We start from the raw sequence: 26,446 nt of genomic DNA, 5'->3' as shown, positions 1-26,446 counted from the left end.
AACAGTGCTACTGTTATACAGAGTTTGTCGCAGACAGTCAAATTTATAGTTCCTAAAGAGCTGTTGCTTAGAGGCCAACCCCTGGTTCCATTGAAGTCAGTAACAAAACTCCAGCTGACTTCAGTGAGAGCAGAAGGAATGTTCCAGTTTTACATACCAAACTGAACAGTGTTGCTCCTGGTTGCTGTTGCTCCTGATGAGCTGCTGCAACATCACTAGTGTTTAGATACACATCTATTTAGAGGCAGCAGCTCTGTTTTGAAATTGACTATTCATATTTTTGAATCAGGAAGGTGTGCATTATGAGCCTGACTGAATAGTGAAATGTAAGTAGAAGGTGAATCATAATGGGCTAATGTACTGTATTCATGGCAGTGTGTACACACCAGTATTTTGTACACAGGCACATCATTGAAGGTGTAACTGGAGCAGTGCAAATTATTTTAACAAACTCAAAACAAATTTGGGCCAGGTTCACCTAATTGTGACAGACTGAATGCCCCTTTATTGTGTGAGTAAAAACAGACCCTGCTTATTCCGTTGTATATGTGGCACTTTCCTTTTGTGGCACCATGCTCCTGAAACCTTGAGTTAGAAAGGAAGGAAGTGAACCGTTGCCTTGTCATTCAATCCTTGCCAAATGCTTCAGCAGCTTTGTTATAGATTCCAAAAATGAAGAAGATGACAAGTCTCAGTTATAACTTTATTAGCGGGGACAAGAGGTTTTTGATTTGTTGATAGATATTTAGAAAAGGGAATTAACACAAAGACTGCTGTACACAGCACTGAATTTTTTAAAAGGGGCATATCACTGGCCTGATAATATAAAGAGGCCTTCCTGGAACTGCTGGAGCCTGGTGTTATGAAGTGTTGCCTGCATGCATTCAGACTTCATGAAGCACAGAGTATCAGACTGCCTGCTCTGAAAACACAGATTTCTATCACTTGAGCTTAAGGAGAATTTTCTTGGGCTTTTATCTTCTGTAAGCCAGTCACTAGTACACATACAGTATCCAGCACATTACACTAGGTATAGCAAGTACTGGGTTGAATCGGAATGAATAATCTTATTTGACAAATCATTTTCATCTTCACCAATGTATATCTTCCTCTTGAACAGAAAGATGTAATTGCTGATGAAATTCAAACAGCAAAAGAACATTTGTGCTCCAAGCACAAAACCTTTGAAAATCTTGCTGCCAAGGAAATATGCTGCAAATATCTAGACAGGAACGCAGGACACTTGCCATCAGAAATTGCTGTTCACTTTGCTACTGCCATCTGCCTTTGTCTGCGGAAAAAGAATCCTGACATAGCAGAAGTAAGTGTTGCATGCCCTACTAGTGCTCTGTCTCCTAGACACCCAGGTCTAAGCCATAGCACCCAAATGTGATTGGTTTTCTTTATGTCTACCAAGGAGATGGATGTGGGCACTGCTTAACTGCTTAACAGATCTTGTCGTTGTTGTTGTTCTAAACAGGTGCGTGAAATGATGGAAATGGCTGAACATAAAATAAGAGATCACAGCATTCTGGAAGGCAGCACTTTTTCTGTATTCTCCATTAATACCCCAGAAGAAACAGATGATGAGACAGCTAGTCACAATTACGGTTCTTCAGGTGATAGCAATGAGGACAGTACGACGGCAAGGTCCCTGAAGTGTGCAAATTCATCCCCACCTTTACTAAGAGTCACGCCACCTGAAATGTATAATGGACAGATGTCACGGACCCCTTGTGAATCGGATGAATCGAGTAGTTTTGTATGGGATCCTGTGGAGGGTTCTGCATATGGCCCACCTAGCAATGGCTGTACTGAGCCAGAAAATGCCACATTTTCTCATTCCAGGAGAAATGATGAAATATGTACAGGTGGCTTCCAAGACAGAAATGCAGCATCCAGTGACAGCAAAAAGACTTTGGAAATGGTATCTCCTCCAAAAAGAATGGTTCCTTCAAACAGTGCAAACCTTGACCCTTCATGTTCTTCACAAGGTAAATCTAGGTATTCTTTGGGAATGGGGGGTGGAATTAGGACCATTTAATATGTGACCAGTAAATTATCATGACACAATGTTACCATGACCACAATATTTTGTAAGATGCTCAGATAATATGGTGACAGGCAAATCACTCCTGCAGTCTTTGAAAAACCTTCATTTTACACATTTCAGCGTATTTTGTCTCCTTGGTCATTGTCTCCTTGGTTATTAGAGGCAATTCAAATTATCTAGTTATTCAATTTAATTTCTTGTTTAGAAGTAAAATTTAAAAAAATTTTAAAAATTAAATTAACTCACAAGTTATTTATAATATCAGGGTGTTAGCCACACATGCATTCTTCTAAATATTTGGGCTCTGGTTTTTTTTTTTCCCCCTTTCAGGATTAGCCAAAGAAACCTCTTGGGAAATAAAGATCAATGATAAAAAAAAGCAGCTTATGGAAAATATTTTACTATATAAAGAAAAAAAGATAAACAGCTCTGAACTCTTCAGTCTCCAATCTGACTGAATTATCAGCAATGGCATCTTGGAAGAAGAAATTGGAAATCTTTCTGGTAGCAAGATGGTAAAAGCTAAACCTCACACTTCATGTAAGGTTAAGTAGGATTTTCAACAGACATATTAACCCTCTTTGAAGAAAAAGAATAATCACATCTCAGATGATTCCAAGAGACTATCTGCCATAATGTAGGTTAAAGCAGAATGCAACTTTATAATCAGAAAAATTAGCATTGTCCCCTTTCTCGCCTTACAGTGCTGAAAAAAAATTTAAAATTGGTAAACTGAGACAATTGCCTGAATTAGCTCATAGGGCAGGTTCTGTTTTGCACTGCACTTCACAAAGCATTTGTGTACAGTATATTTCTTTTATGAAAATTTAGAATCCTACAGCAGGCATTCATCACATACTGGTTGGCAGTACTCTCTAATATCCGTTGCATCTAGCATATACAGGGTGAGCAATGGGAACTACTTTCATTTTTTCAAAACAAAGTAACTAAAAATGTACCTAGTTTTGCATAATCTTATTCCATATTTTTAATTGCACTGCATATCCTAGATGATGTGATAGGTTTTTGTTTTTTAAGATAAGTTCTCTGCTAAATTCCATATGATTCCATCTCTAACTGCACTGTACTGAAAACAGATGTTTATGGACAATTTTAGATCTCATTGATGGTACATTATGGAACTGTGTGTGTGTGTGTGTGTGTGTGTGTGTGTGTGTGTATGTATATGTATGTATATATATATATATATATATATATGAACGTGTAGTATCAAACTATCACAGCAACACTGAAAGATGGTATACACTGACTCCCTTTATAGCCTTGAGAAAGTCATTTAATTTCTCTGTGCCTCAATTTTCTCATCTGCAAAATAGGGTTAACCTCACCAAGCTGTTTTGAGAGTTAACTAACATATAAGATACTTTGTAGGTGCTATTAATGCGATTACTTGTTTTATACTGTAGCTTTTGTTGTAAATGTATATTTTTAATTTTGATACAATTCAATATTTTAATTTAAAACCTATTTAATTTCTCATGCGACACATGAGTTTGGATTTGTAAACAGCCTTAGTCAATGGTTAAAACAATCAGCTAAAGATTAATTAGTTAAAGGACTGGATCTGGAGCCCTTACTCACTTTAGTCCCAGTGAAGTAGCTGATTTCAGTGTGCCTGCTCACTTGATCAAGAGCTGCAGAATTAGGCTCAGTGTTTGTGATCACTTTGAAGAAGAAAAATGCTATTATAATAGAAAGCATGGATGCTACTATTTATTTTTAAGAAAAAACCACCTTGAAGACATGAGTGCTATTCTTACTCCTGTATTCTTTGCCTTATAAGAGTGTAAGGAAATAAAACATAATAGAAAAAAGGACCTTTGGAACAATATAGCTCAGCTTGCTGCAATGGGTAACTGCAATTTCTGGGCCTGATACCTCTAATTTATAATTGGGCAAAATTCCCATTACAGTTAGTGAGATATTTGATCAAGCAAGGAATGCAGGATTGGGCCTTGTATATGATTCTTTCCTTTGGAATTATGGAAAGGTATCATTTTCTTAATGTACAATAAAGTCTTCACATTCAAGTCCCTCCTGAGGACCTAGTTCTACCAAAACATCTAAAAGAAATTAGCCAACTGACAATGGTAAGAGGAACTGTGGTAGACTATATATCTAAAAAAGCAAGCGGGTTGTCCAAATACAAGACCAATTGTCAACTTGCATTTTCTGGCCCAATCTACTTCCTTTGCATCTGCCTGGGGTGTGTGTGTGTTTTATTTGGTCTTTTTAAAGTGTAAGGCCTCATTCTTGTATTGGTAGCTGATTTCAGTGAGTGCCTGGGTAAGCAGAGCAGCACATCCACACCTTCCATAATGCAGGATCCGGGCTCAAGTTTTTAGGAGCAAGGGCCACGCCTTCTATTTTTACAAGGCCCTTTTACTGTGGGCACTACCAGAAGTAAATAACTGTGATAATTTAACTTATAATTTGAAAGTCATAATCTTATACCAGTTCCTCAGGTGCATACCTACACTAGTAATTGGTGGAAGTCCCTAACTGTAAGTGCCTAGATAATCAAATTACCAGTATTCATAAATATATTTTCTAGAATTGAATTTATATTACTGGTTTAAAAATACAAAGAAAAAAATGTAATGATGTGGATGTTATTTTTATAAATAATTGAATTTGTTTATTTTAATATATTCACTAACTGTTTGAAGTAACGTGGATGACCTATGATTTTATACAAATTGTGTTGGGTTATACATTTGTTAGCTCTTTATGTAACCTGCTTAGTGTAATATATACTCGAATTTCATTAGGGTAAATCTATATATTTTTAATATATTTGTGAATAAACTTGGGAAGGGGGAAGCCCTTTCTGTAAGTCCTGCCTTTTACAAGATGTATAGAACAGCAAAATCTGTCCCAAACCACCCTTATTTGGCAACTTCCTGTCTTCGAAGAGCAGTTCAAAGTATCCCCATTTGTAGAGAATAGTTATTGTTTATTATTTGTATTATGGTAGCACCTAGGAACCTCACTCATAGATCACTGTTTCATTGTGCTATGTAATACACAATACTTACTCCATCTTCCTAAGAGGCCTCTGTTAAACAGTTGATTTTTGTTGGTCCTTGGAGCAGTCACTTGATAGATTTCTCTCTATATCAATCTTGACTCAGTCTTAGGATATAATTACTATATTAGAAATAGGAAATAACACAGTGATGATCTCTTAATTAATGTCACTGACTATAGCTAAGGACACTGCAAGGGTGCAAGTGAATGAGACAACAACTAGGGACTGAGCATCATTCTAAACTATGACTGCTGATGAAGTTAAAAATTCATGGACATATTAATTTAATTTCAGTCTCTTGTCAGTATAATATAAAGCTGAAAGTAAATGTAGATGTTCAGTTGAAATAGCATTTCCAGTGGTTAAGCTAAGAGGGCATTTAAATATGTAATCTAAGAAGAAAGTAATACTGCCCAGCTTTCCAAGGCTGCTGCTGATGGTTGTTTTAACAGACTAACACACACGTTTTTGTGGTATCATAGTAAACTGTATTTTATCTGCTCTTTGCATACAAACATTTTGAATCTTGAAATAAAACTCGTGTGTCATAAAACATGCATCTTATAAAATTAGCTAGATATTTTTATTGGGCAGTGGTGAAAGGAGTGGATATTATAAAAGTTGACATTTATTAAAAGTCAAATGTATTCTTTCTCAGCCCCACTTTACATTAGATATTATACAAACAATCATATATTTTATTTTAATAACTTATTCCCTGAAGTCAGAAATTGGAACACAGTGTAGGGCCTTACAATATCATGAGTACACAGAAAGCCAAAACACACATGAAGTTGAACTATATCAACCATTATTAAGCAAAATATTGTGCTGATGGCCAGTAGCAAGCTAAACATTTAGGACGTGATACTGCAAAGATACTGTAAAATTCCCATTGAAGTCAAAAGGACTCTTGTCCACTTAAGGATTTCAGGATCTACCCTTATACAGTGCATTTTTAAGGAAAGAAAATAACTACACTATCTCTATGGAAAAAAAATTGGCAGTAAATGACAGTCAATTCTGCCATTCTTTGAATTCCATAAAGTTTGTCAATATTTGTTAGGGCTTTCTCTGCCCTTAACCCTTACATGCAGCTTGCTGAAGAACCTTGTCAGATGTAGCTGGCAATTGAAAATTTTGTTCCATGCCAAAAAGGAGAGAGAGAGGATGAGAATGCATGTAATGGACAGAAAAGAAAAGAAAAAAAGATGAAAGGGAAGAAGAGATAATGGAATGATGGAGTGGCAAAGAAAACAGAAATAATAATGAAAATGTCAAGGATTGTAAAAGCACTAGCCCCTGAAAATATCACTTTTATTTTGTATGCTATACTGTACATCATTCTCACATAAGTGGATGCTGGGTGAATATAAAAATGTTCAGGCAACTTCTGAGATGAGGTATCTTCTTAGTGACACAGTATGCTTTGCTTTGCCCTTATTATTTTGCAATCAGGTATTCATCACCAAGACTTATTTTAATACGGTTTGATTATTTATTACTACAGCACTCACAAAGCCACATCTCCAAAACCTAACCCAAGACACTTTTTATAATTCCACAATGCCACACCAGAGGGCTCAAGCCTGCACCATCTCACCTGTATATATATCCAGCATAACCTGTTGCTCCAAGGAGTTAAATGATACAGTTGAGAGAGATCCACTCCAGGGAGGAATTCTGAACGGCTGCCCTTCCACTTCTGCATCCGTGCCTGCTGTCCTTTTCCCGTAGCTTGTCACTGATCACAGCGTACACAACCCCCTAGCTCCTTTCCTACGGAAGAGTTTTTAAAAGCCACACCTTTATGTATTTATTATCCAGCGGGAAACTGTACAAAGTACCCAGGGTGTCTTGTAAAACCCAGCCTGGGAACATCTGAGCCACGCTCTGAGACTGCGAGGATTAGGAGGTGTCCAGTGCAGGGCTGGGGACTGACGGCCCACCCTTGATAGGCCAAGTCCCGCTCGGCAAGGCCCGCTACAGAGGTCGGGAGCCCGCCACTGACTGCGCAGGGCGCCCGGCACATTGAAGATCGCGGCTCTCTGCGCGGTTACCTTTCGTCCCTGTTTCCTCCCCCCCGGCCCGCTAGGAGCAGTTCCATAATCCCTTCCTCTCCCCACCACCAGCACGTGGCAACGCCCCACGACGAGGCCGGGCCCAGTTCCCGCTACTTGGGCTCTCGCGCGCCCAGCCATGACGGACGGCTCCACGCGACGGGGGCGGGGCCAGGGCCAGCCGATAATAGGCGCGCCCGTCTCCGCACCTGGTCCCTGGGGGTGATAACGGCAGCGCTGCCGCGCGCGCCAAGGGCCGGGCTCCCAGCAGGGATGGAGCAGGGGGCGCGCGGGGAGCAGCGGGGGCGGGGCCCCACGACCGGACCGGCCCCTTCTCTGGCTCTCGCTATCTAGGGACGCAGCCTGGACCCCCCGCTGGGCGCCTACTCCCGGCCCGGCCTGCGTAGCAACCTCAGCCCTTCTAGACCCCAAAGGGGGTTGCCCGGGGAACCATCGCAGGGGTGGCTCACTAAAGTGGGCCTTTGCTGCGGGCTCGCCTTCGCCCCCGCCTCCCCACCACCCATCCACTTCCGCTCGGCGGCCTGGCCGAGCCCGCCAATGGAGCCCGCCAGGCGCCGCCCGGCGAAGAGCTCGTGGGACAGTCGGTCGGACGGCCCCCCCGCCAAGTACCGCAGACGCTGTAAGGAAGGGCCGCCATGTCCGTCCTCCCGCCCCGGCTCCGCCACCTGCCGCCCCGGGAGAGAGGGGCAGGCGCAGTTGGGAGAGACTCGATTCACTGGGGAGGCAGCGGCGGGCGGACGGGCCCGGACCCCGCTTTCCCCACAGCCAGTTGTTCGCCCAGGGCTTGCTGGCGTCTCCTCAGGGGCCGTGTTCTCTGCAGGACCTGGAGGCTCCTCCCCAGGCTCAGCAGAAGCGACAGATGTGAGCCGCAGCCTGGAGGAGAGGGATAGAGGCTGTTCCCTTCCCAGGAGAATCCTGGTCAGGAAACCTCTTGGCTGGGAGATTTCCAAGGCAGACATGGTCTCCCTGCCCCGGGAATCCTTGAACCGGGAGGTATGTGAAAAACAGCAAAGGCTGCAAACTAGAGGTAGAAGTTGACTGCAAACAGGAAGAACTTCTTGATAAAGCCTTGGCCGTTTTGGTGCTCTCTGAAGGGAGTATGTGTTTGCCCCCTGTGTACAGCGTATTGCCCAAGGGTGTTAAAGCTTGTTACCTTTTTCCATTGCAAACTTTAAAAAAGAGACCGTTTACAGGTACGGATTCGAGGTTGAAAGGAAGATGAGTTTTTTGGGTGTTTGAAGATAGCAGCAATGTTTTAACGTGGACTGCCAGGCACTATTTAAAAACACCACACCTGTTGTGGGGGAGGGATGGAGGCTGGCATCACACCACAAGAGTCTTCATTTGGCCTATAATATACAGTGCTTACTAACCTTGTTTGCCAGTGAAAGCCTGTGTAGTTTTAATGTAGTGCTCTGACGCGGAGGTCATGTGTAGAGAGTGAAAGTTAAAGGTTCATCCAGTTGCACAGACAAGTTTTAGACAACTGGGCTCTATCATTTTTCTTGGCTCTTGTACAAAGCCCTAGTAAAAGTGTGTATGTTTTTTAAACGTAACCTGCAAAGGAAGAAAATAGATTTGTGCTCTCCTTTGTTTCTCCTTGATGTATAAAGAAAGTCCAAAAAGCTGGTTTGTTTTGGCAGGATGGGGGTGAGGGGAGGAAGAGGAAGATTTTCTGCCTGTGTTTTACCTTGGAAATATCAGGCGCATAGGAATTGCCATACAAGAGCAGGCAAGTGGCTCATTTAATTTGTTATCCTGTCTCCAGCTATGGCCAGTACTAGATGCACAAGGAAAAGTGCAAGAAACTCTTAAAACTTTTTAGTAACTTGTCCATAAATGAAGTTTCTAGTTTAACCCAAGTTAGTGGTTATTTGTGCCTTGAAGCATGAAGATTTTCTATCCACGTTTTTTCTTTAATGTAGCTATATGTTTTGATTTCCCATATTGATACCTAATCCTCCTTTATCCTACTAAATTCTTGGCCTCTGTGATATCTTGTGGCAGAGAGTTACAGTGCTTAAAAAAAGCATATGCACACAAGGCATAGTTTTATTTTTAGGATAAACTCACTTTCAATGTCTTTTTGTTCCGTTGTATTGTAAAATGGATTAAATTGGAGTGCCCAATTTAGCTTCTCTTTACCTTTCATTATTCGTTCATTTTGTACAATTTTAGCATGTTTCCTGTTTAATTTCATTTAGAACTGTGTAAACTTTTCAATATCTTCACCTGGAAGTCCTTTCAAGGCTTGTGTTCCTGTCTCTTACAGCAAAGGTAGAAGCTACAGAGAAGTACATTAAGAGCTTTATTTACCTTTCACCAAGGGGTTAGGATGTCAAATCTTTAACAACTATCTTTTTCCAGCTGTTTCTTAAGCCTTTGTATTCAATATAGGAGTTAACAAAGCCAAACAAAATACCACAGTTTTAAATTGCCTGAAACAGAACCAAAGTGATTTTTAATCAGTTTTCACTTACTTTATATCTATAATATTATAACTCAATTTATCATTTAGTTCTCAGAGAATTTCAGGAAAAATGAGATAGACAAACTGAATTTCTAAAGCAGAAAAACTCCTGGTGAAAAAGCTTTTAGACCTTCATTTGATCTCAAGAAGCAAAATTCTACCATTTATTTTCATTAATATGTTTTGATCCATGTTTACAAAGACTGGCTTCTGAAGCTTAACATATTAGATTTGTTTTTATACTAGCAAAGTTTTGGCCAGAGAAAGTCAGTCTAGCTGTGCAACTCAAAATATAGTGTAAAGTTGCAGCATGCCTGATTCTCTTTTAATATTATTTGAAAAGTCTATTCTTTTCTTTTAATAAGCAAAGATTCCTGGGGTTTGTTTTGAGTGGGGAGAGCATGGAATGGGACCAGGCTATTTCAAACAGTATCCTAGTGGCCTCTCTTGTGCTGGCTGGTCTAAAGACATCTCCTGTGGTACTACGATAAGGACTAGGAGGCACTGGAGAGACATTTATTTTACTATAAGGGATAGGAATGTTGTTCTGTGGAACAGTGCACAGAATGTAGCAGCCCATGGTGGTGAGAAATGATCCCCTACCCCCCGGCATGCCCAAACTTTTCTCAGTTGTAGCTGGGTTGGCAGCTTGACAGAATCCCAAGGGTGGCATTCACTTTGTAGAAAACAAAGCAGATTCTGGTCACTGTTTTCATAATAGGTATGACCTACAGAAACTACAGATCTCAGGATGCCATACTCCAGCACATGCCGAGACTGTAAATCTTTGTGGGTGGTGCTGTAAAACTCTTATAGGCTGCACATCTGTCCTCCCTGCCTGAGTGGAATTCTTACCCCTTTATTCTCCCCACCCCCTTCAAAGCATACATGCTTTCTGATTAGTAAAATGTTTCGTACTTATGAGCACCTAAGTAATACTGTTTCCTTTTTTACATAGCTTGAAAATAAATCCAAGGATGGTGCAGGTTGTAACCTCACACCCAGGATTGAAGGTAAAGATGTTTCAGAAGAACAGAGTGTGGGTCATAGGAAGAAGAGAATGAAGGATCAGGGATCCACCATTATATACCTTAAGGCTCTCCAGGGTGTGTTTGGGAAATCATTAGGGAAAAAGGTCAGAAAGGAGGCATCTGCATCAAATGGTGATCAAAATCAAAGCCCTCACCATAGAAAAGAGTCTTGCAAATCAGATGGCAACTCAAGAAGTATCTGTGCAGTTTCAAGGCTTGAAGAAGATCAGCGACTCCAGCTAGATTCAGACAGACAGAGAACTGCAGTAGATGAAAACAATACTTGTGCCAGTTCAGTTAGCACTGGACAGAGTGACCCCAAAGAACAGCGTGTGGATTACCAAAGGCCAGCTATTGCAGGACCCTCTCCAAAGCTTGTATTTGTGGATGAGCATAGTTCAAGTTCAGAAGAAGATTATGAAGTAAGTGTGTGTGTGAGGCCATGAAGTAGTGTTTCTTGAATAGGACATATCAAAATATATTTGGAATTTTACTAGTTAAAATTTTAAATGAACAAACCAAAGTTCTTTGTATTTCTGACCAAATTGGAAACTCTCAAAGCACACTCTAGTAAGTGCCCAGTATTGGGGGAAAAATATCAGATTTCTCTGCTAGATATTAATGTTATTTGAGTAAAATTCAATGGTAGCCCTCCATTTTCCCCTTTATATAAAGAATATGAATTTAGGAACACTAAATACTAGCTGCTAATTTTGAAGGATCCATTTTTTAATGTGCAGAATATATCACTGTCAATCGTCCAAAGTCTTAAAGTGAAGCATTTTAATACCGCTATTTTTTAAGGAAACTGGGATTCAGTATAGCCAAATGGTACAATAGAGTAGCTCTAAACATTAATGCAAACTGTAACATAAAATGATGATAGCAATCTCCTGTTTCACACTTGGATAGTAATCCTGTGATTACTGTGGAAAGTAACACATCCCCATCTATGCGGTGGTGTTAGGAAATAAACTTTTATATCCTGCATAACTTATATGGTGAGATCACCTCTGAAGATGTAATTTCTGTAGTAGCTGCAGATGAATATTCTTGCCCTTTATCTTTGTGTTCAGTCCCTTAGAATGGTAAGCACTAATTCATTTAATTAGAGAAGTAATATATTAGCTGCAACGGTGAAAATACTTAATAATCATAACTTGTTGACACTTACTTGTGGATTCTTCAGAGATTATGGCTCAATGGGCAGGAAAATTACCCCTTCCCGTCAAAAATTAATTAAGAATACAATCAGAATGTGTTCCTGTGCATGATTATGCCAATACAAATCAGATTTAGCATCCTTTGTTTTGTTTGGTAGGGTACATAGGGTATACTACTTATTGTATGTGCCAGTTGGGTGCTGTATAAGACAGATCTCTGCAGAAATCAGAGGAGGAGAATGAGCTGTTAAATTCTTGTTCATTCTTTTTCTGACTGGGAAGCAGTGTTGCCTAATTGATAGAACACTGGACTAGGACTCAGAAGACCTGATTTCTGTTCCCTGCTGGCCAGTGGCAGATTTGGGTGATTTCTAGCAAATCATGTCCCCTCTCTGAGCCTCCATTTTCTAATCCATAAAATGGGAATAATTGCCTCCTTTGTAAAACATTTTGAGATCTACTGATGAAAAGCACTATACAGGAGCTATTATTATTTGTGTATATTTTAACTACAGTAAATTAAGAGTGAGGGGTAGTCATTTCTGAAGTCTTAACATATGGTTTTCTATGATGGGGAAAGTCTTTGGAATCCATTCCCCATTTATTTTTCAAGAACCTAGGTTATTAACCTTCCAAGGAACTTTGAAGCTAATTTTCTGTCCCAGGCATTTGAGGGGGTGCTGAGCTGAGAGTCCAGTGCTTTTTATTCGTGTGGCTTCCCTGTAGATGGGTTAAGTTTATATGTGCTAGTGGCAATCTGTACGTACATTATTGGAATGGGATAAGAAATCTATTCAATTTTACATTGAAAAGTAAAATGTGTCTCTAGAGAATAAGATAGGCACTTGTTTTATACATTTAGATCAGGGGTGGAGAACCTTTTTTCTGTCAAGGGCCTGATGGTGGCCCTGGCGGCGGGGGGGAATTCGGCGGCGGCGTGGTTTCATGGCGGGGTTTTGTGGGGGGCGGGGGCAGTGCCCGCCGCCGAAGTCCCCCCACCGCCGAAAAGGGACAAACGGTGGCAGGGTTTCGGTGGCGGGCACTGCCTCCCCCACGGAACCCCTCCGCCGCCGCCGCCGCCGCCGAATTCCCTGCCGCTGCCAGGGCCAGACCAAATGATTTCGCGGGCCTTATACGGCCCGCTGCGGGCCGGACATTCCCCACCCCTGATCTAGATGAATGGAGAATTGTATGGTAACCACAAAGAAAAATGTATTCAATCAGATTCCTCTTCCAGACTTTTTTCTTTGTAAAGGAAACTAAATCATAGACGTTAGAGATGGAGGTGGTCAGTTAGGTCATCCTGGATTGCCTGAGAAAAGAGTGACAATTTCACATAGGTCAAATTTGGGGTATAACTAATGTTCTGTATGGAACAATCCTGCACTAGGCTGTGTATCCTGTCCAGATGACTTAATCTTTTATAGTTCTGAGGTCTGTGAGCTATAATTCATACAAGCCTTTGCTCATTTACTTACCTAGCCCCTCTCTTAGCTGTTTTCCTTGACTTACCACATATTCTGAGTTTGGCATTCTCTAAGGGATTCCTTTTAGGCCTGCTCTGTAGTTAAAAATTTTTACCAAGATAGTCAGTTGGGGAGTGTGACGGTTTTGGTTTTGTTTTTTTTTTATAATTGACATTATGCTGGTAAAGTCCTAGTGTGGACACCGTTATATTAGTAAAGCTTATTTCACTTTGCCAAACGAAAATAATCTATACCAATATAACTGGGTCCACTCTAAAGAGTTTTTTCCACTTAATTGAACTAGTTAAAGCAACAAAACTTTTAAATGTAGACGAGGCCTTAGTCTTGTGTCAGTAATTCATTTGGTCAGACAGCAACCCAGGATTTTAGTTCAGTCTGAGTTTTTCATATGCTTACTGGAACAGTTCTGGTTTGGTAAATAAACAGGATACAAAGCAGAACATCTAACTCTGATATGCCTATAGTTTACTGTTCACAAAGTTAAGTTTGTTTCTTTTGTGTATATTGTTTTCTGTTTGACTTCCAGGTCAAAGAGCGAGATATGCTGGAGAAGGATCCCTCCGTGGGCAGTGACTGGTCTGATGTGGAAGATATAGAATCTTTAGCTAGGTTCTCCCAGGAAGACACAGTCCCACATCAGAATAGGTCAGTTATTTTGGAGACTTCACCAGTTACAACTGATAACGTAATGTACCCTGCTCATCTCTACGATCGCCCATGGGATGACTTTACAAAGTGCTGGACAAGTAGTCCCAAACCACCTAATCATTGTTCATTTTCAGACCCCAGTGAGGATACTTCTTATTTAGGTGGTTCGAGTAGCAGTCATCTTTGTGATATTTCTGTAGAACTTGCAGCAAGCACTCCTTTCAATACTTTGAAAAATCTAGAGTCTGCAGTTGAAGGTGAACATTGGAGATCACTTTCCTTTGATTCTTCCCTGGTCTCTGGGGAGAAAAGCAAAATATTTAGCGAGGAAGCAGAATCATATGCTCCCATTATCTCTAGAGCATGCATGTCAGATTCTTTTACTTCTGAATATGTAAACCAGGAAGCAACTGTTGAACTCCCTAAACATTTACAGGAGGGTTTCATTGATACCCATTGCCACCTGGACATGCTGTATTCTAAGATGTCTTTCAGGGGTACTTTTGCAAAGTTTAGAAAGGTTTATGATAGTTCCTTTCCTAAAGAATTTCAAGGCTGTATAGCTGACTTCTGTAATCCTCGGACCCTAAAGGACTGCTTGTGGGAGGATTTATTAAAAGAAGATATGGTTTGGGGAGCATTTGGCTGTCATCCACATTTTGCACGTTACTACACAGACCTGCATGAAAGAAACCTCCTGCAAGCACTGAGGCACCCGAAAGCTATTGCATTTGGAGAAATGGGTCTAGACTACTCTTATAAATGCTCTACTGATATCTCGAAGCAACACAAGGTAACAAGCTGAGCTTCTAACTGTATGGTACTAATTGGAACTTTTTCTTTCAGGTCTTCCTATGGATTCTAAACTTTTCTTCTTCTTCTTCTTCTCTGTATACTATATACTTTAGATTTGTATAACCTTTATATTCCTTTTAAGATAGGAGAGACCCTGAGGATGATGTGTGAATTAGACCATTTCAGATGATGTATAAATCATTCATCAAGTACTCTTATTGTGTCTTTCTTCCCTCCTGACAGGTTTTTCTGAATTTGAATTGGAGACATATTTGATAAATAAATATGTTGGCCAGTTACAAAGCATATTAAATGTGTAGTCTAGATTTTTTTCCCCTTGCAGCCTGTGAAATGTATTTAGAATGATATGGTGGTGAGCATAATACAAATATCTGGATAGTTGGACAAAAGTACCATACAGTATTGTAGGGAAGCATCATAGACAACACTAAAAGGCAGGAGAACTCCACTCCATTTCCAGCTTTGTCACAGACTTGGGTAACCTTGAGCAAATCTACACCCTCAGTTTTCCTATCTGTTAAATAAAAATATCCACTTTTTTAAAAAGTGCTTCAAAATATGAATTTGTAGACTTATAGCTGTGTGATAGTTTGATCTAAGTAATTATCCCACTGATTGTATTACCTTTGTTCCTAGAACAATTCTAGTGGAAATTAAGGCAGTGCTCATTTCTTATTTTTACCTTTTATTCAGGTATTTGAAAGGCAACTTCAGCTGGCTGTGTCCTTAAGGAAACCCTTGGTAATACACTGCAGAGAGGCTGATGATGATCTGCTGGGGATCATGAAAAAGTTTGTCCCTAAAGACTACAAGATACACAGGTAGCCGTATATGCTAAATTAAATTTTATCATTCATCACTGGAGATCATATAATTCAATCAGAAATTATACCTACATTAGTAAAATGACAGACAAATAAATATGAAACTGTTCAGTTCCAGGTGAAGCTTTAATTGAAAAAGAAATAGGGAGGTGACTGGATCATCAATGCTTAAAAAGATGGAAGTTTTACTTCAGAAGTAACAGATATTTCATGGCTTCTTAAAAGAATTCTGAGTGCTTTAGGGATAGACAGGAAATGTGATATAACTATGTTGTCTTGTTCTGAAGCTGTTAGTTTGACTCGTTCTGAAAGGGACATTTAGTGGCTGGAATAGGCATTGGCAATTTGAAAATGGAGGTAAAAATATATTTGGCTATTGCACCAACCCTTGAATCTATTTGCCAGCCTGTGACTTAGTCATATTTTCCTATCCTTCTTTTTTCATTTCAATTTTTGAATCGATTCTCTCACTTACTGCTGTTTGAGAGAACTACCCAAACAGGGGAAACTGGCTATAAAGAGGGAACAATTAAACTACTTATACACAAACTGGTGTTTTAACACACAGAGTAGATAAAACTTCCCAAGGGAAGGAAACCATTTTCTGTAATCTCTTTTGGTTCTAATTATTTTAGGTGTTACTATTGTTACAGTTAAAAGTAAAAGGTCTTCAGAAACAAGTGATTTTATTTAAATAGATGGTATCGCTTTTAAACAGATCTGACTTCTCTTCTGTAAGAATTTTCTGTCTCTTATTAAAAAGAGGTCAAACTTCTAAAATGAATTAATGTATTGAAACCAGAATTGTAATGCTGGGAATATCTAAATTGTATTTTAATGTGATTGGAAGTCCCCAGTTGTTGCCTGATCTGTAGGAATGCATTGTGCACTACATAGAACTAAAAGAACAATCTGAACAGACATTTTTATTCTAAATTTTTGGGAAGAATTCTGCCTACTGGCAGCAACCATGTTAAGTATCATCTAGCTCTTATTTGTTGCTTTGACTGCTGCGCTGTGTGCCCCAATTCCTGCAGTCTTTTCCCTATCCATACATTAATCCCACTCTTCCTGACTCCTTCAGTCTTGAGTCAATCTCCATTAATTATTTGAAAATTTAGACAGGATTGACTAATCCAAAAAAACTGAATTCCTTGAATTCTTATCCTCTTAGTCTGTCTCCTATTAGAAATTTACAAAATTGTTACCTTGGAGACTGACCAAAGCTTTCTGTTTACCCTTAGGCATTGCTTTACTGGTAGTTACAATGTCATAGAGCCATTGCTAGAGCATTTCCCAAACCTTTCTGTGGGATTCACTGCAATGCTGACTTACTCATCTGCCTTTGAAGCCAGAGAGACTATAAGAAAAATTCCTTTGAACAGAATAATTGTAGAAACGGATGCTCCCTATTTTCTTCCTAGGCAGGTAAGGATGTTTCTAAGAAAATGCTCAAAATGTTCTTTTCTGCCCATGGTGTTAATGTTGCATTGTTAAAAGGGTTGGTAGGACATCTGCAAAGAGGAATGGATTAGAATATTGCATTTTAGGCCTGTGTTTTGCTCCAAATATTCAGAAAGCACATGGATCTGGAAATAAGTTCTAGTATGATATGTCTGGTAAACTGTTCCGTTTACAAGATAGCAGTGACCTAAGTCTCAGGTATGAAATTATAGCCTGTTTAGAACCATAGATTCAGATGCCAGCAGGGCCAGCTCATCCCTTTGTTTATCCATGGTTAACCTACTTAATTCTCTACTGACAACTTTAAAAACTGAGGTCCTGTCTGCTCTGGATGAATGGAAGGAAATTTACTCCAGTGTCTCTGGCCAACAGTTTCCCTCCCCCTTCGTTGTGTAGTTTATTTGTTGGCTGCTGCCCTTACGAAGAGCTCTGGGATGGAAGAAACACTGGACACATCAAGTAGTAGTATTGCTGAAAGATACTTTCTGAAAAATGTCAGTGATCATATTAGAAGCTTGAGGTGATAACTCCTGACTAGTTCTGTATACTGCAAAACAGGAGGAGGTGACCTGTGCCATTCCTGATTCTTTCCTTTCATTAATGTTTGTGCAGGTTTCCAAAAGCATGTGCCAGTATTCTCACCCAGGATTAGCCTTGCACACAGTGAGAGAGATTGCCCATCTGAAGAACCTGCCTCTCTCCCGTACCTTGGCTGTTCTAAGGCAGAACACCAACTACATGTATAACCTATAGGATGGTGCTAGCAAATGTGGAGAAGAGCTAGGTCAGGAAAGCTGATGTGAAATGGTGATTAAACACTTCAGGTGACATCTATATTATATCTTCTGTGGCCCCAAAATGTTATGCTGTAATCCAACTTGGAGATGGTTAGTGTTAAGCACTCATGACTTGCTGTCCCCACTGCCCCAAAAAGTTACAATTCCCTTTTAATCTATGTCCCTTTGCATCTCCTTTTAATTCTCTGCTGGTCCTTTATCTCCCCTTGGAGTGCCAGAAGAAAGGGCATTGATATTGTTGGGTAAATATTTTTTTTTCTTGTGGAGATGAGACTCTGCTATGAGAAATATTGTGGGATTTTATTTAGTTTTATTTGTATTAACCTGTTCAAGAGTAAACAGCTTGTACTTATTGAGTAGATATGCATGATTCAGGTGTAGTTAGAGCCCCAAAAGTGGGCAATGATCTTGGCCTCTTAAGTCACCTAATTGTTGAGGCTATGCAGAAAAAAATACATATCAGAACAGAGAATTTGATGCATAACTGTGCACAGAGTTGCTCATGCCACAGAATGAAAATATATCCTAAATTAAGTTTCTTCTGTACAAGTTCCTTTCTTTAAATGTGTAATAAAGTACACAGCCTGTAAGTGCCAAATAAGTTTTAAACTTCAGCAAAATGTTACAATTACCAGAGTGTTGAATAGCCTCAAAAAGACATTAGTTTTATGGCTACAGTGAGGTTTTAAGAGGATTTGAGTATGAACATAGAAGTCCATTGATCCCACTTTTGATGGATCCTGTATTATGTACCTTAATGTGAAAATCCACCCTGAAGGTTCTTGGGGCTTGACTGTTTTATCATGAAGAAAAACAATGCCTGTCTAAAAGAAATGCAAAGCGCTTTGTAAATATACTTCTCAAAATAAGCTTTTTGTAAAAGTAAGTCTAATTTTAAACTACTTCAGGCCAATTTTAATTGTGCTTTCAGTGGACAATTTGACAAATGACAGTGACTTAATTTTTCTGTAATATAGGTTACTTTGAATGTACTTTGAAACTACAGTTGAAATTTTTTTAAAGCTTATTTGTAAATAAAGATCTGAGAGAGGTACTGTTACATTGTTGTTCAATTTATACAGAACTATGCTAAGCTTTTGTAGATTGATTAGTTATCTGTAAAACATAGATTTAGATTGGGAGTCTTGCGTTTATCAATCGGGTATCAATAAATGACAGAGTGAAAGCAAGTGTTCAGTTATGCCTCTCCACTTTGCACATTGGCCACCTCTGTATGTTAGTATCAAAAAAGTGTTGTTGTCTCTCATTTAAATACAATATTTGGGGTAGTACTTTTAGAAAAATATGTAAGTGCACATAGCCTGTTTTTAAATCAACAGACAGAGATCTGAATGTGAAGTTACACCAATGTAGTGGAAATACTGGGCATGTCTCAGTAGGTATGGTTATACCACAGCACCCCTCATGGATAACTGCCACTGGTGAATTTAATTCTCATTCTTTTTGAGAAAGCGACAGTTTAAAAGCTTTCATGTTGTAAAGGGTATAATTTGCTGCTCCCTTCCTCTTTAGGACCACTAAGGAGACAGTCTTGTCTCTATTGAAATTAACTGCAAAATTCTCATTTACTTCAATGGGTGCAGGATGAGGACTTTTGTAGTAGTTGCCAACATATGCCTTATGTAATTAACTCAGCTATTCAAAGATGACTACATATACGCATTCCCATTATCATTACATAAATTGTATAATTAAAACTGAAACTTGCATTTAGTGCCACATGTATAGAATCTTAACAAATGACTGCAGTTTCAACACTAGCTTTATTTTCTGCTGCAGAAGTATATGGTAGTTTAACATGGGGTTCGTCCCTCACTTTTAGAACAGGTAGCTTCAGAGTCTCATAGTTTCCAAAGGTAAGAAAACAATTTAGATGTCTGTGTTTGACCTTTGCTTGTTGCTGTCTACCATATATACTACTTGCATCCTCATCAAAAGACCTGTTACACAACAAAATATCTTTTTCATAAACAGCAAACTATTCAGCTTCATGCATTTCTTTTTTAAAGCATGCTATAATCAGTTGCGCAATGTAAAGCAAGATTTAAAGCAATCCAGGCCAATGAGTGGAACTTCATTGTACTATAATCAGCTTGTACCATCTTCATGTTTCAGCTCGTGTCAGTTCTACACTTGGATTTCTGAAAGGGAAGAAGGAGAGAATTTAATTTTTAGGGGGTTTTTTGTTTTGTTTGTTTATGAAGTATTAACAGGTTTATAAATCCTTGCCATGTAAATTTCCGAAACAAAACAATCATAACAGTGAACTTTCTTCGATAGAGACATACAAGTGATCAGATCTTTCTATTTAACAGGATGTTACCATATTAGAGTGAGAATCATAACATCCATTATGTAGTTTCTAGCAATCTTATTAAATTGAGTGAAATCTCTGATTACATATTTAACAGATTAGACATGTCTAGACAATGTTAATATTAAAAAAAATTAGATGTGCCCTGTTTTTTGCAGGTGAAAGTACTGAGTATTGAATAAACGGTAATCAAATATCTAAGTATCTGCTTGTCTTCTGTCTGTTCTGCTGGGTATGTAATTCATGTGTTAATTTTTCCATTAGTTTTTAATATTAAAGTAGTTCCCAGAGGCCCAATCAAGATCAAAGTCCTGTTGATGTAGTCTCTGTCTGAAGAATTTATTGCATATGTTACTAAGCAACATATGAAAAATGGGGAAGAGGAAGACACATATATAATTCTATATATACTTGTTGCTATTACATAAGTATAGTGGCTGACTTCTTCCAGGTCTCTAAAAGGAATGAGGCTTGAGAATGGAGTGGAAGGAGGACAGAATTAGTGACCTTGCAGATCCATCTTTTTGGGGAAATGTTGAAAGCTTAAGGAGCCATGCAGAGGAAAGCACAAAAATTTGTAGTGGGAACTTGATAATCGGACTATCAAAACAGACATTGCTTTCACAGTGGAGAGGGTGAAGGGCCAACACAATAAAAGAGCAAAGACGAGCACAAGGAGCTTGAAGGCAAGGAAAAGACACTTGGTCTTGACGTGTAGAATGGAGACAGTGAAATCATATCTATGGCATCTAAAATGGGTTTTGTTTGCTTTTTGTTGCTAAATGCATGGTTTTGGCCTCTGCCAGAGAGATCAAGATGTTTGCTTGTAGGAGGCATAAAGAAATGCTGAGATTTTCAAAAGTAATCAGTGATGTTAGGTGCCTCTCTTTTTTGATGCCCAAATAAAACACTGAAGGATCTGATCCTATTTGCCCAACCTCTGGAAATAAGGTCCCTTTACAGTATGTCCTGTTGGGTGCCAAAAGTTGTTCTTGAAATCTTGGCCTAATGTTTTACATACAAAGTTAGATAATGCCCTTTACTTCTGGCAAAAGTTCTTGGAACACTCTTCTCCACCCTCCTGCCCTGCCCTGTGCAGGGGAGTTAGGATGGGGGAGGGATAAATACCTTTAGTATCCTCTGCAAGAATGTCTTCTAGTATCTTCTCCAGCACGTGGCCATACTCCTGGTACTGGTGTTCTGCTATCTTGACACCAATTTCAAAAGGAACTTTAAGCTAATGAAAACACCAAACCAGAAGAGCTCAGTTTAACAGTTTCCTTAAATAGAGTTCAATTCTTTTCTACAGTTGGGTAAACGTGCTTTGCAGACTGATTACATTCATAGGAACAGTGTTAGCTGAGCTCTCTGAAAATTAGGAAAACTTGTTCTCACTAAGCATCAATTTGACCTAAGGTGTGTGGTTGAAATAGCTATATATCTGAGGAACAGCAATTACCCCATGCATAGCTATTGCAAACAACCGTATAGCGAAGTATGAGATTACTGACGAAAGACTACAAAGTGCAGTTTCATTGCATGTGCAACTTGAAATGGAACTAAATCTTTAGTACAAGGTTGCAGTTTGATCTAAAGCCGTTTAAAATTTACTGCAATAGATTTTTTTTAAAGATTAGCAATGGTTACCATTTTCAGGTGCTTTTTCTAACAGCTCAAAACAGATGTCTGTATAATTTTGATTTGTATCACCTTTGTGTATCACAATCTTGCATTTTGTATTACGTGGTCATATACAAAACAAACCCTCTTAAACTCATTAGATTGACTGACTGTAAAATACAAACCTTAATTTCTATTTCATTGGTGTCTCCCTCTGCCTGTCTTGCATCTGCATCTAAAAATCCTTCTGCAGCCCGGCGGTTTAACTTAGTTGTTTGCTTTTTCGGATCCTTTCGTTGCTAGAAAGTAACCGAAATAAAGTGTAAATACTCTTTCCATAGGCAAACAATTAGGCTTTCTCTACAATAGGAAAATTAGAACCCATAATTCACCATATGTGCAGCTCCATTAAGTGGGAGCTATAGTGTAGACAGGTTTTTGTTTGTTTGTTTTTAACCACCCTGTTTTCTTACCTTGCTCTGAGCAGACAACAGTGGTAAAGTCATCAAAGTCCTGTCTATGCTACAACATCCCCCTTTGTTGCCACCACTGCAGAAATATGGGTCCTAATTTTCCTACTGTGGATGCAGCCCTAATAGTTTACGTTGTTCATCTGGGATAACCTCTCCTTTGGCAGAATTTGTACCTTCTTTGGTTAAGTCACTCAAGTTTTTTTTAAGTATTGTAAAAAATCACTGTTTTGCAAGGGGGTGGGGGGTTGGAAGAAGAGTAAAATATACCTGATTTTACCTGTGTGTTTTGATATTCAGGGCTTAAAAAACTAGATCCAGCCATAGTAGTCTCTGTCCAGAGAATGCAGATAAGGAGAATTCCCCCAATCATAGTGCTTCTGAGAAACATGAGTGTCTTGGGCATAAGCTATATCAATCCTGAAAACTTAATAAAGATAGGAAAATTTAATATGCTTTTTAGTGTCACTCCTTTTATTTCATTTCCTTGAGTCCAGATTCAATCTCCAATTTCTCCTGAACTGATTTCAGGTACATTTGCAATGTTTACTAAAGACAGCTGTAGATGAAGTAGTTGGTCTCCTTACGGAGATCCAGCTTTTATAGGTGAGTTTATTATTTCATTTATCAGAAAAAAATAAAATTGTATAAAACTTACCTTATTTCTCTCCATGAATAGAAAAATATAAAACTGAAGGAGAGGGGACAGGAGCAAGGAAGTGTGGAAGAAGAAGAAAAAAAGCAGTCTGAAAGGTTACCTACCGGAGATTTCTTGTTTGATCATATGGCTGCTTCTGTTAAGCATTTATATAGTGCCTCGAGTATTTGTTTTGTGCTAAAACACCTTTTCAAATGCCCTCCAACATGTATTTGGAATTCCTTGGAAACTTGCTTTGCTCATGTCAGTGTGACAAAAGCAACAAAAAGTGAAAATAATGCATAGATCTGTTGCTGCATTAGATTTTCTGAGGACGATGGTAGTGACTCTATCTAAATTAGAATCTTATCTTTAATTTTCCATTTACTAAAAGTTGAAATGTTTGATTTTCATTCTCCTAAGAAAACTTTTTTCAGCAGTTTCACTGGTATAGTTCAGTGGAGGGTAGCTAAGACACAGAAGCTATGTTTATATATGACCTATAATGGAAAATAAAAGTGGCGTGTGTTTGTTATTAAAATTTCCTCCTAGAAAGGGAGAGAAAATAAGGTAGATATCAATGTTGCTATATAAATCCATTGTGTCCCCATACATTGAATACTGTGTCTAGATTGGGTTACCCTATCTCACAAAAGACATAGTGGAACTGGACAAGGTGCAGAGAAAGGGTATGATCAAGGGTATGGAGTGGCTTCTATATGAAGAGAAACTAAAAAGATTAGGGCTGTTCATCTTAGAAAAGAGTTGAGTAAGGGGCGGGGGAATATGGCAGAAGTCTATAAAATCAGGAATGGTGTGGAAGAAGTTAGAAATGTTTATCCTTCCCATAATACAAAAATCCGCATCACCTGATGAAATTAATAGGCAACAGCTTTAATACAAACAAGAGGAAGTACTTTTTCACCCAATGCTCAACCTGTAGAATTCATTGCCATGGGATGTTGTGATGGCTAAAAGTGTAACTCGGCTCCCGCAACAACTAGGTAAATTCATAGAGAATAGGTTCATCAGTGGCTATTAGCCAAAATGGTCAGGGATGCAACCCCATGCTTACGGTGTCCCTAAGCCTCTGGGCCAGAAGGAGAATATGGGTGGTTCACTCCAACTTCTCTCTTCTGAACACTCCCGCTGAGGCTTTGGTATTGGCCACTGTCAGAAACAGAGGACTGGGTTAGGTGGACCATTGATCTAACCCAATATGGCAGTTTAATGTTCTTAATTCCTAGGTTCACAGAGACCTTTTCTCTCAAGCGTTTTGTTAGAAGCTGCAGTTAAATAGGTGTTAAACCCAAAGAGTTTAAATGGCTAATTACAAATCTCTTCTCTCAGTTGCTTAGGTTTGGGAATTTTGTAATACTCACCCCACTAATTCACCAGCAAAAAACAATGGAAGAGGAGTAATTGTTTTAATATAAAACAAACTTTCAGACCATCACAAATAAAAGATACAAACCTTCTTTTTAATGTTTCCTTTTCATGTTCTGCCACAGGCAGGGAGGGGGATAGGGGAGAATGAGTGGCTTCCACCCCACCTCCATTTTTCCCCCTTCGCCCTTCTTTCTCAGAAAGAAAGGGTGGGAAAAATTCTTTAATTCTTCTTCAAGTGATTGCTCATGTCCATTCCACTATAGGTGTGCGCAGGGCTACCAGAACTCTTTTCCCCTTAACAGATCCCGGAGGGCTGGCTCTGGTGCCCCATGGAGTCCCGCGCACAGGCCACGAGGGGCACTGCCTGCCCTACGACCCCTCAATTCCTTCTTTTGGCCCATGGCAGTTACTGGAACTGCCTACACTTCCATTGCGAAGCGCTTATTCCCTGTGTTTAAACTTTCAGCTAGTTTTTTTGTGTTAATTAGTTAGATTAGTAACTGCTGTAGTGGTAGTTAGACACTTGAAGATAATCTAGCTTAGTTTTTTACCAGGAGCCGGTATGCTGCGGGGTCATGGCTTCAAGCCGTGCGCTCCAACACGTTCCTGCTAACTGACCTTCACTGCCTGAAGCATGTGGGGGAAGCTCTTCGCAAGTAAGAGAACGGATCATAAGGCTTTCAGACCTCTGGAAAATTTGCATGAAAGCCCGGCTCACAGAGCCCTGAGCTGGCTCCAAGCCAATCACTTTGGTGTGGTATCCAGCGCGCCGCGGACACAGAGAACATTGTCGGCACCAACCCGACTTGGACTCCCCCGCACCGTTGGAGCAGGCAGGGTGGAGCACTGATCCGCACCAAGGTCGGAGCGTGGAGACCCGCTGCTGGAGCCAGCATCTCCAACCAGGGAGCCTCCCCTGACTCAAGGAGTGGGGGAGCCCCTCGGCACTTACTGGCTTTGGTGGCTAAAGGGTGGCAAGAGCCTTGTTGGCCTTGCATATACCATCGCCGCCCATACCTCCACGAGAGAGAAGGGGCTGGCATTAAGGGGAAGCCCGTGTTGGGACCCCTGAATGGCTCCGGAGATCCCTGGTATGGGGAGAAAGATCTCCTGCAGACCGGTTTCCTAGGGTAGAGCAGGATCACTCCCCTAGAAGTCATCCCAGGTCGCAGTCGCCAGACCGACCTGCATCGAGGCGGAGAGCGAAGTTGCCTGCCTGACAACACCCAACACCAGGTGAGGTCCATCCCACCGCACCGGCACCAAAGAGTTTGCCAGCAAGTACGCAGCGCTGATCCCGGTCACTGGAGACAGTCTCGGTACCGAGAAGCCAGGGCGGTGCAGAACCTGGATGTCGGAGACGGACTCGGCACCGAGATGTTCGCCGGACAGTGCAGAACCCGGTAGCTGGAGACAGGCTCGGCACCAAGGAGTCGTCCTCCCCCCGCCGAGGCAACGATGAACCCCCGGATGCCACATATAGACTCAGCACCGAGGCAAAGCCCGGAAGCCAGAGACAGCTGTGGCACCGAGGTCTTGCCCCATATCGAGGCTGCGCTAATTTGGATGCCGGAGACGAAACCGGCACCAACAGATTCGCCCTGCACCGAGGCCAGGCAGAGTGCAAAAAGTCCTCGGTGCAGGGATGATGCTCAGGTCACCACAGCTCGCCGGAGCGTGGTCCGTACCCCTGCTCTGGCCGCAGCACCCATGACGAACCTGGTAGTCGAGGTGGTCGTTGCCGAAGGGTCACTCTCTGGAGCAATGGTACTGCACAGTAAGAGGCTTTGGGCAATCTGAGCAGTGGTCAGTCAATGGTGCCTCAGTGTCCCTTTGGGGATGCAGTACCTGGGGAGCAACCATCAACGAAGGTGCCGGAACCCCAGGCAAATGGCCTCAAAGGCAATGGTCACCCCAATGGCTGTATGGGGGCCTTAAGGGATCCCAAGGGGGGACGGGACTACGGTCTGTCAACCCCTCAGGGATACACTCAGTGCCTCAAGTACAAGGACACCATGTGCCCTCGGATGATGCAGCCCCCCCTTTCCTGCCAGATGAAGCATGCTCCTGAGCCCTGGTTGTTCCAGGGCACACCAGGAGCTGCTCAGG

The 26,446-nt window shown here is 40.5% G+C and overlaps 3 protein-coding genes across 5 annotated transcripts in view; 2 read left to right on the top strand and 1 right to left on the bottom strand.

The window, feature by feature from the left end:
* The window catches only part of IRAK2 (interleukin 1 receptor associated kinase 2), a 29,823-nt gene extending 24,166 nt beyond the window's left edge, over nucleotides 1-5,657 (top strand). Inside the window, exons 11-13 of the mRNA XM_067544376.1 lie at nucleotides 1,121-1,321; nucleotides 1,481-1,994; nucleotides 2,384-5,657. Coding sequence (XP_067400477.1) covers nucleotides 1,121-1,321; nucleotides 1,481-1,994; nucleotides 2,384-2,511 — 843 coding nt within the window. The 3' untranslated portion in view covers nucleotides 2,512-5,657. The remainder of the gene's footprint in view (nucleotides 1-1,120; nucleotides 1,322-1,480; nucleotides 1,995-2,383) is intronic.
* Nucleotides 5,658-7,395: 1,738 nt separating this feature from the next.
* Nucleotides 7,396-24,346, top strand: TATDN2 (TatD DNase domain containing 2). Of its 3 annotated transcripts, XR_010918971.1 has the most exons (8): nucleotides 7,396-8,179; nucleotides 10,615-11,109; nucleotides 13,864-14,778; nucleotides 15,495-15,622; nucleotides 16,870-17,053; nucleotides 17,702-17,869; nucleotides 22,991-23,064; nucleotides 24,299-24,346. XR_010918971.1 is itself a non-coding variant. In XM_067544375.1 (7 exons), the coding sequence occupies exons 1-6, from the start codon at nucleotides 7,724-7,726 to the stop codon at nucleotides 17,840-17,842; spliced, it is 2,319 nt and encodes a 772-aa protein (XP_067400476.1). In that variant the 5' UTR covers nucleotides 7,396-7,723; the 3' UTR covers nucleotides 17,843-17,869; nucleotides 22,991-23,452. The 3 variants fall into 3 exon arrangements, 2 of the variants coding, with proteins under 2 accessions (XP_067400476.1, XP_067400475.1); XM_067544375.1 differs by lacking the exon at nucleotides 24,299-24,346 and having other exon boundaries at nucleotides 22,991-23,452; XM_067544374.1 differs by lacking the exons at nucleotides 22,991-23,064; nucleotides 24,299-24,346 and having other exon boundaries at nucleotides 17,702-18,940.
* GHRL (ghrelin and obestatin prepropeptide) lies at nucleotides 19,563-22,781 on the bottom strand. Its single transcript, XM_067544385.1, has 4 exons — nucleotides 22,592-22,781; nucleotides 22,027-22,140; nucleotides 21,350-21,458; nucleotides 19,563-20,048 (listed from the first exon to the last, which is right to left on the bottom strand). The coding sequence occupies exons 1-4, from the start codon at nucleotides 22,715-22,717 to the stop codon at nucleotides 20,035-20,037; spliced, it is 363 nt and encodes a 120-aa protein (XP_067400486.1). The 5' UTR covers nucleotides 22,718-22,781; the 3' UTR covers nucleotides 19,563-20,034.
* Nucleotides 24,347-26,446: the final 2,100 nt, after the last annotated feature.

The sequence above is a fragment of the Emydura macquarii genome, unplaced genomic scaffold (genome assembly GCF_026122565.2).
Source record: "Emydura macquarii macquarii isolate MOO-44397 ecotype Brisbane River unplaced genomic scaffold, CSIRO-AGI_Emac_v2 contig_968, whole genome shotgun sequence".
Lineage (NCBI taxonomy): Eukaryota > Metazoa > Chordata > Testudines > Chelidae > Emydura > Emydura macquarii.
Note: the sequence above shows the minus strand (reverse complement) of the source record. Positions and strands in the feature narration are given on the sequence as shown.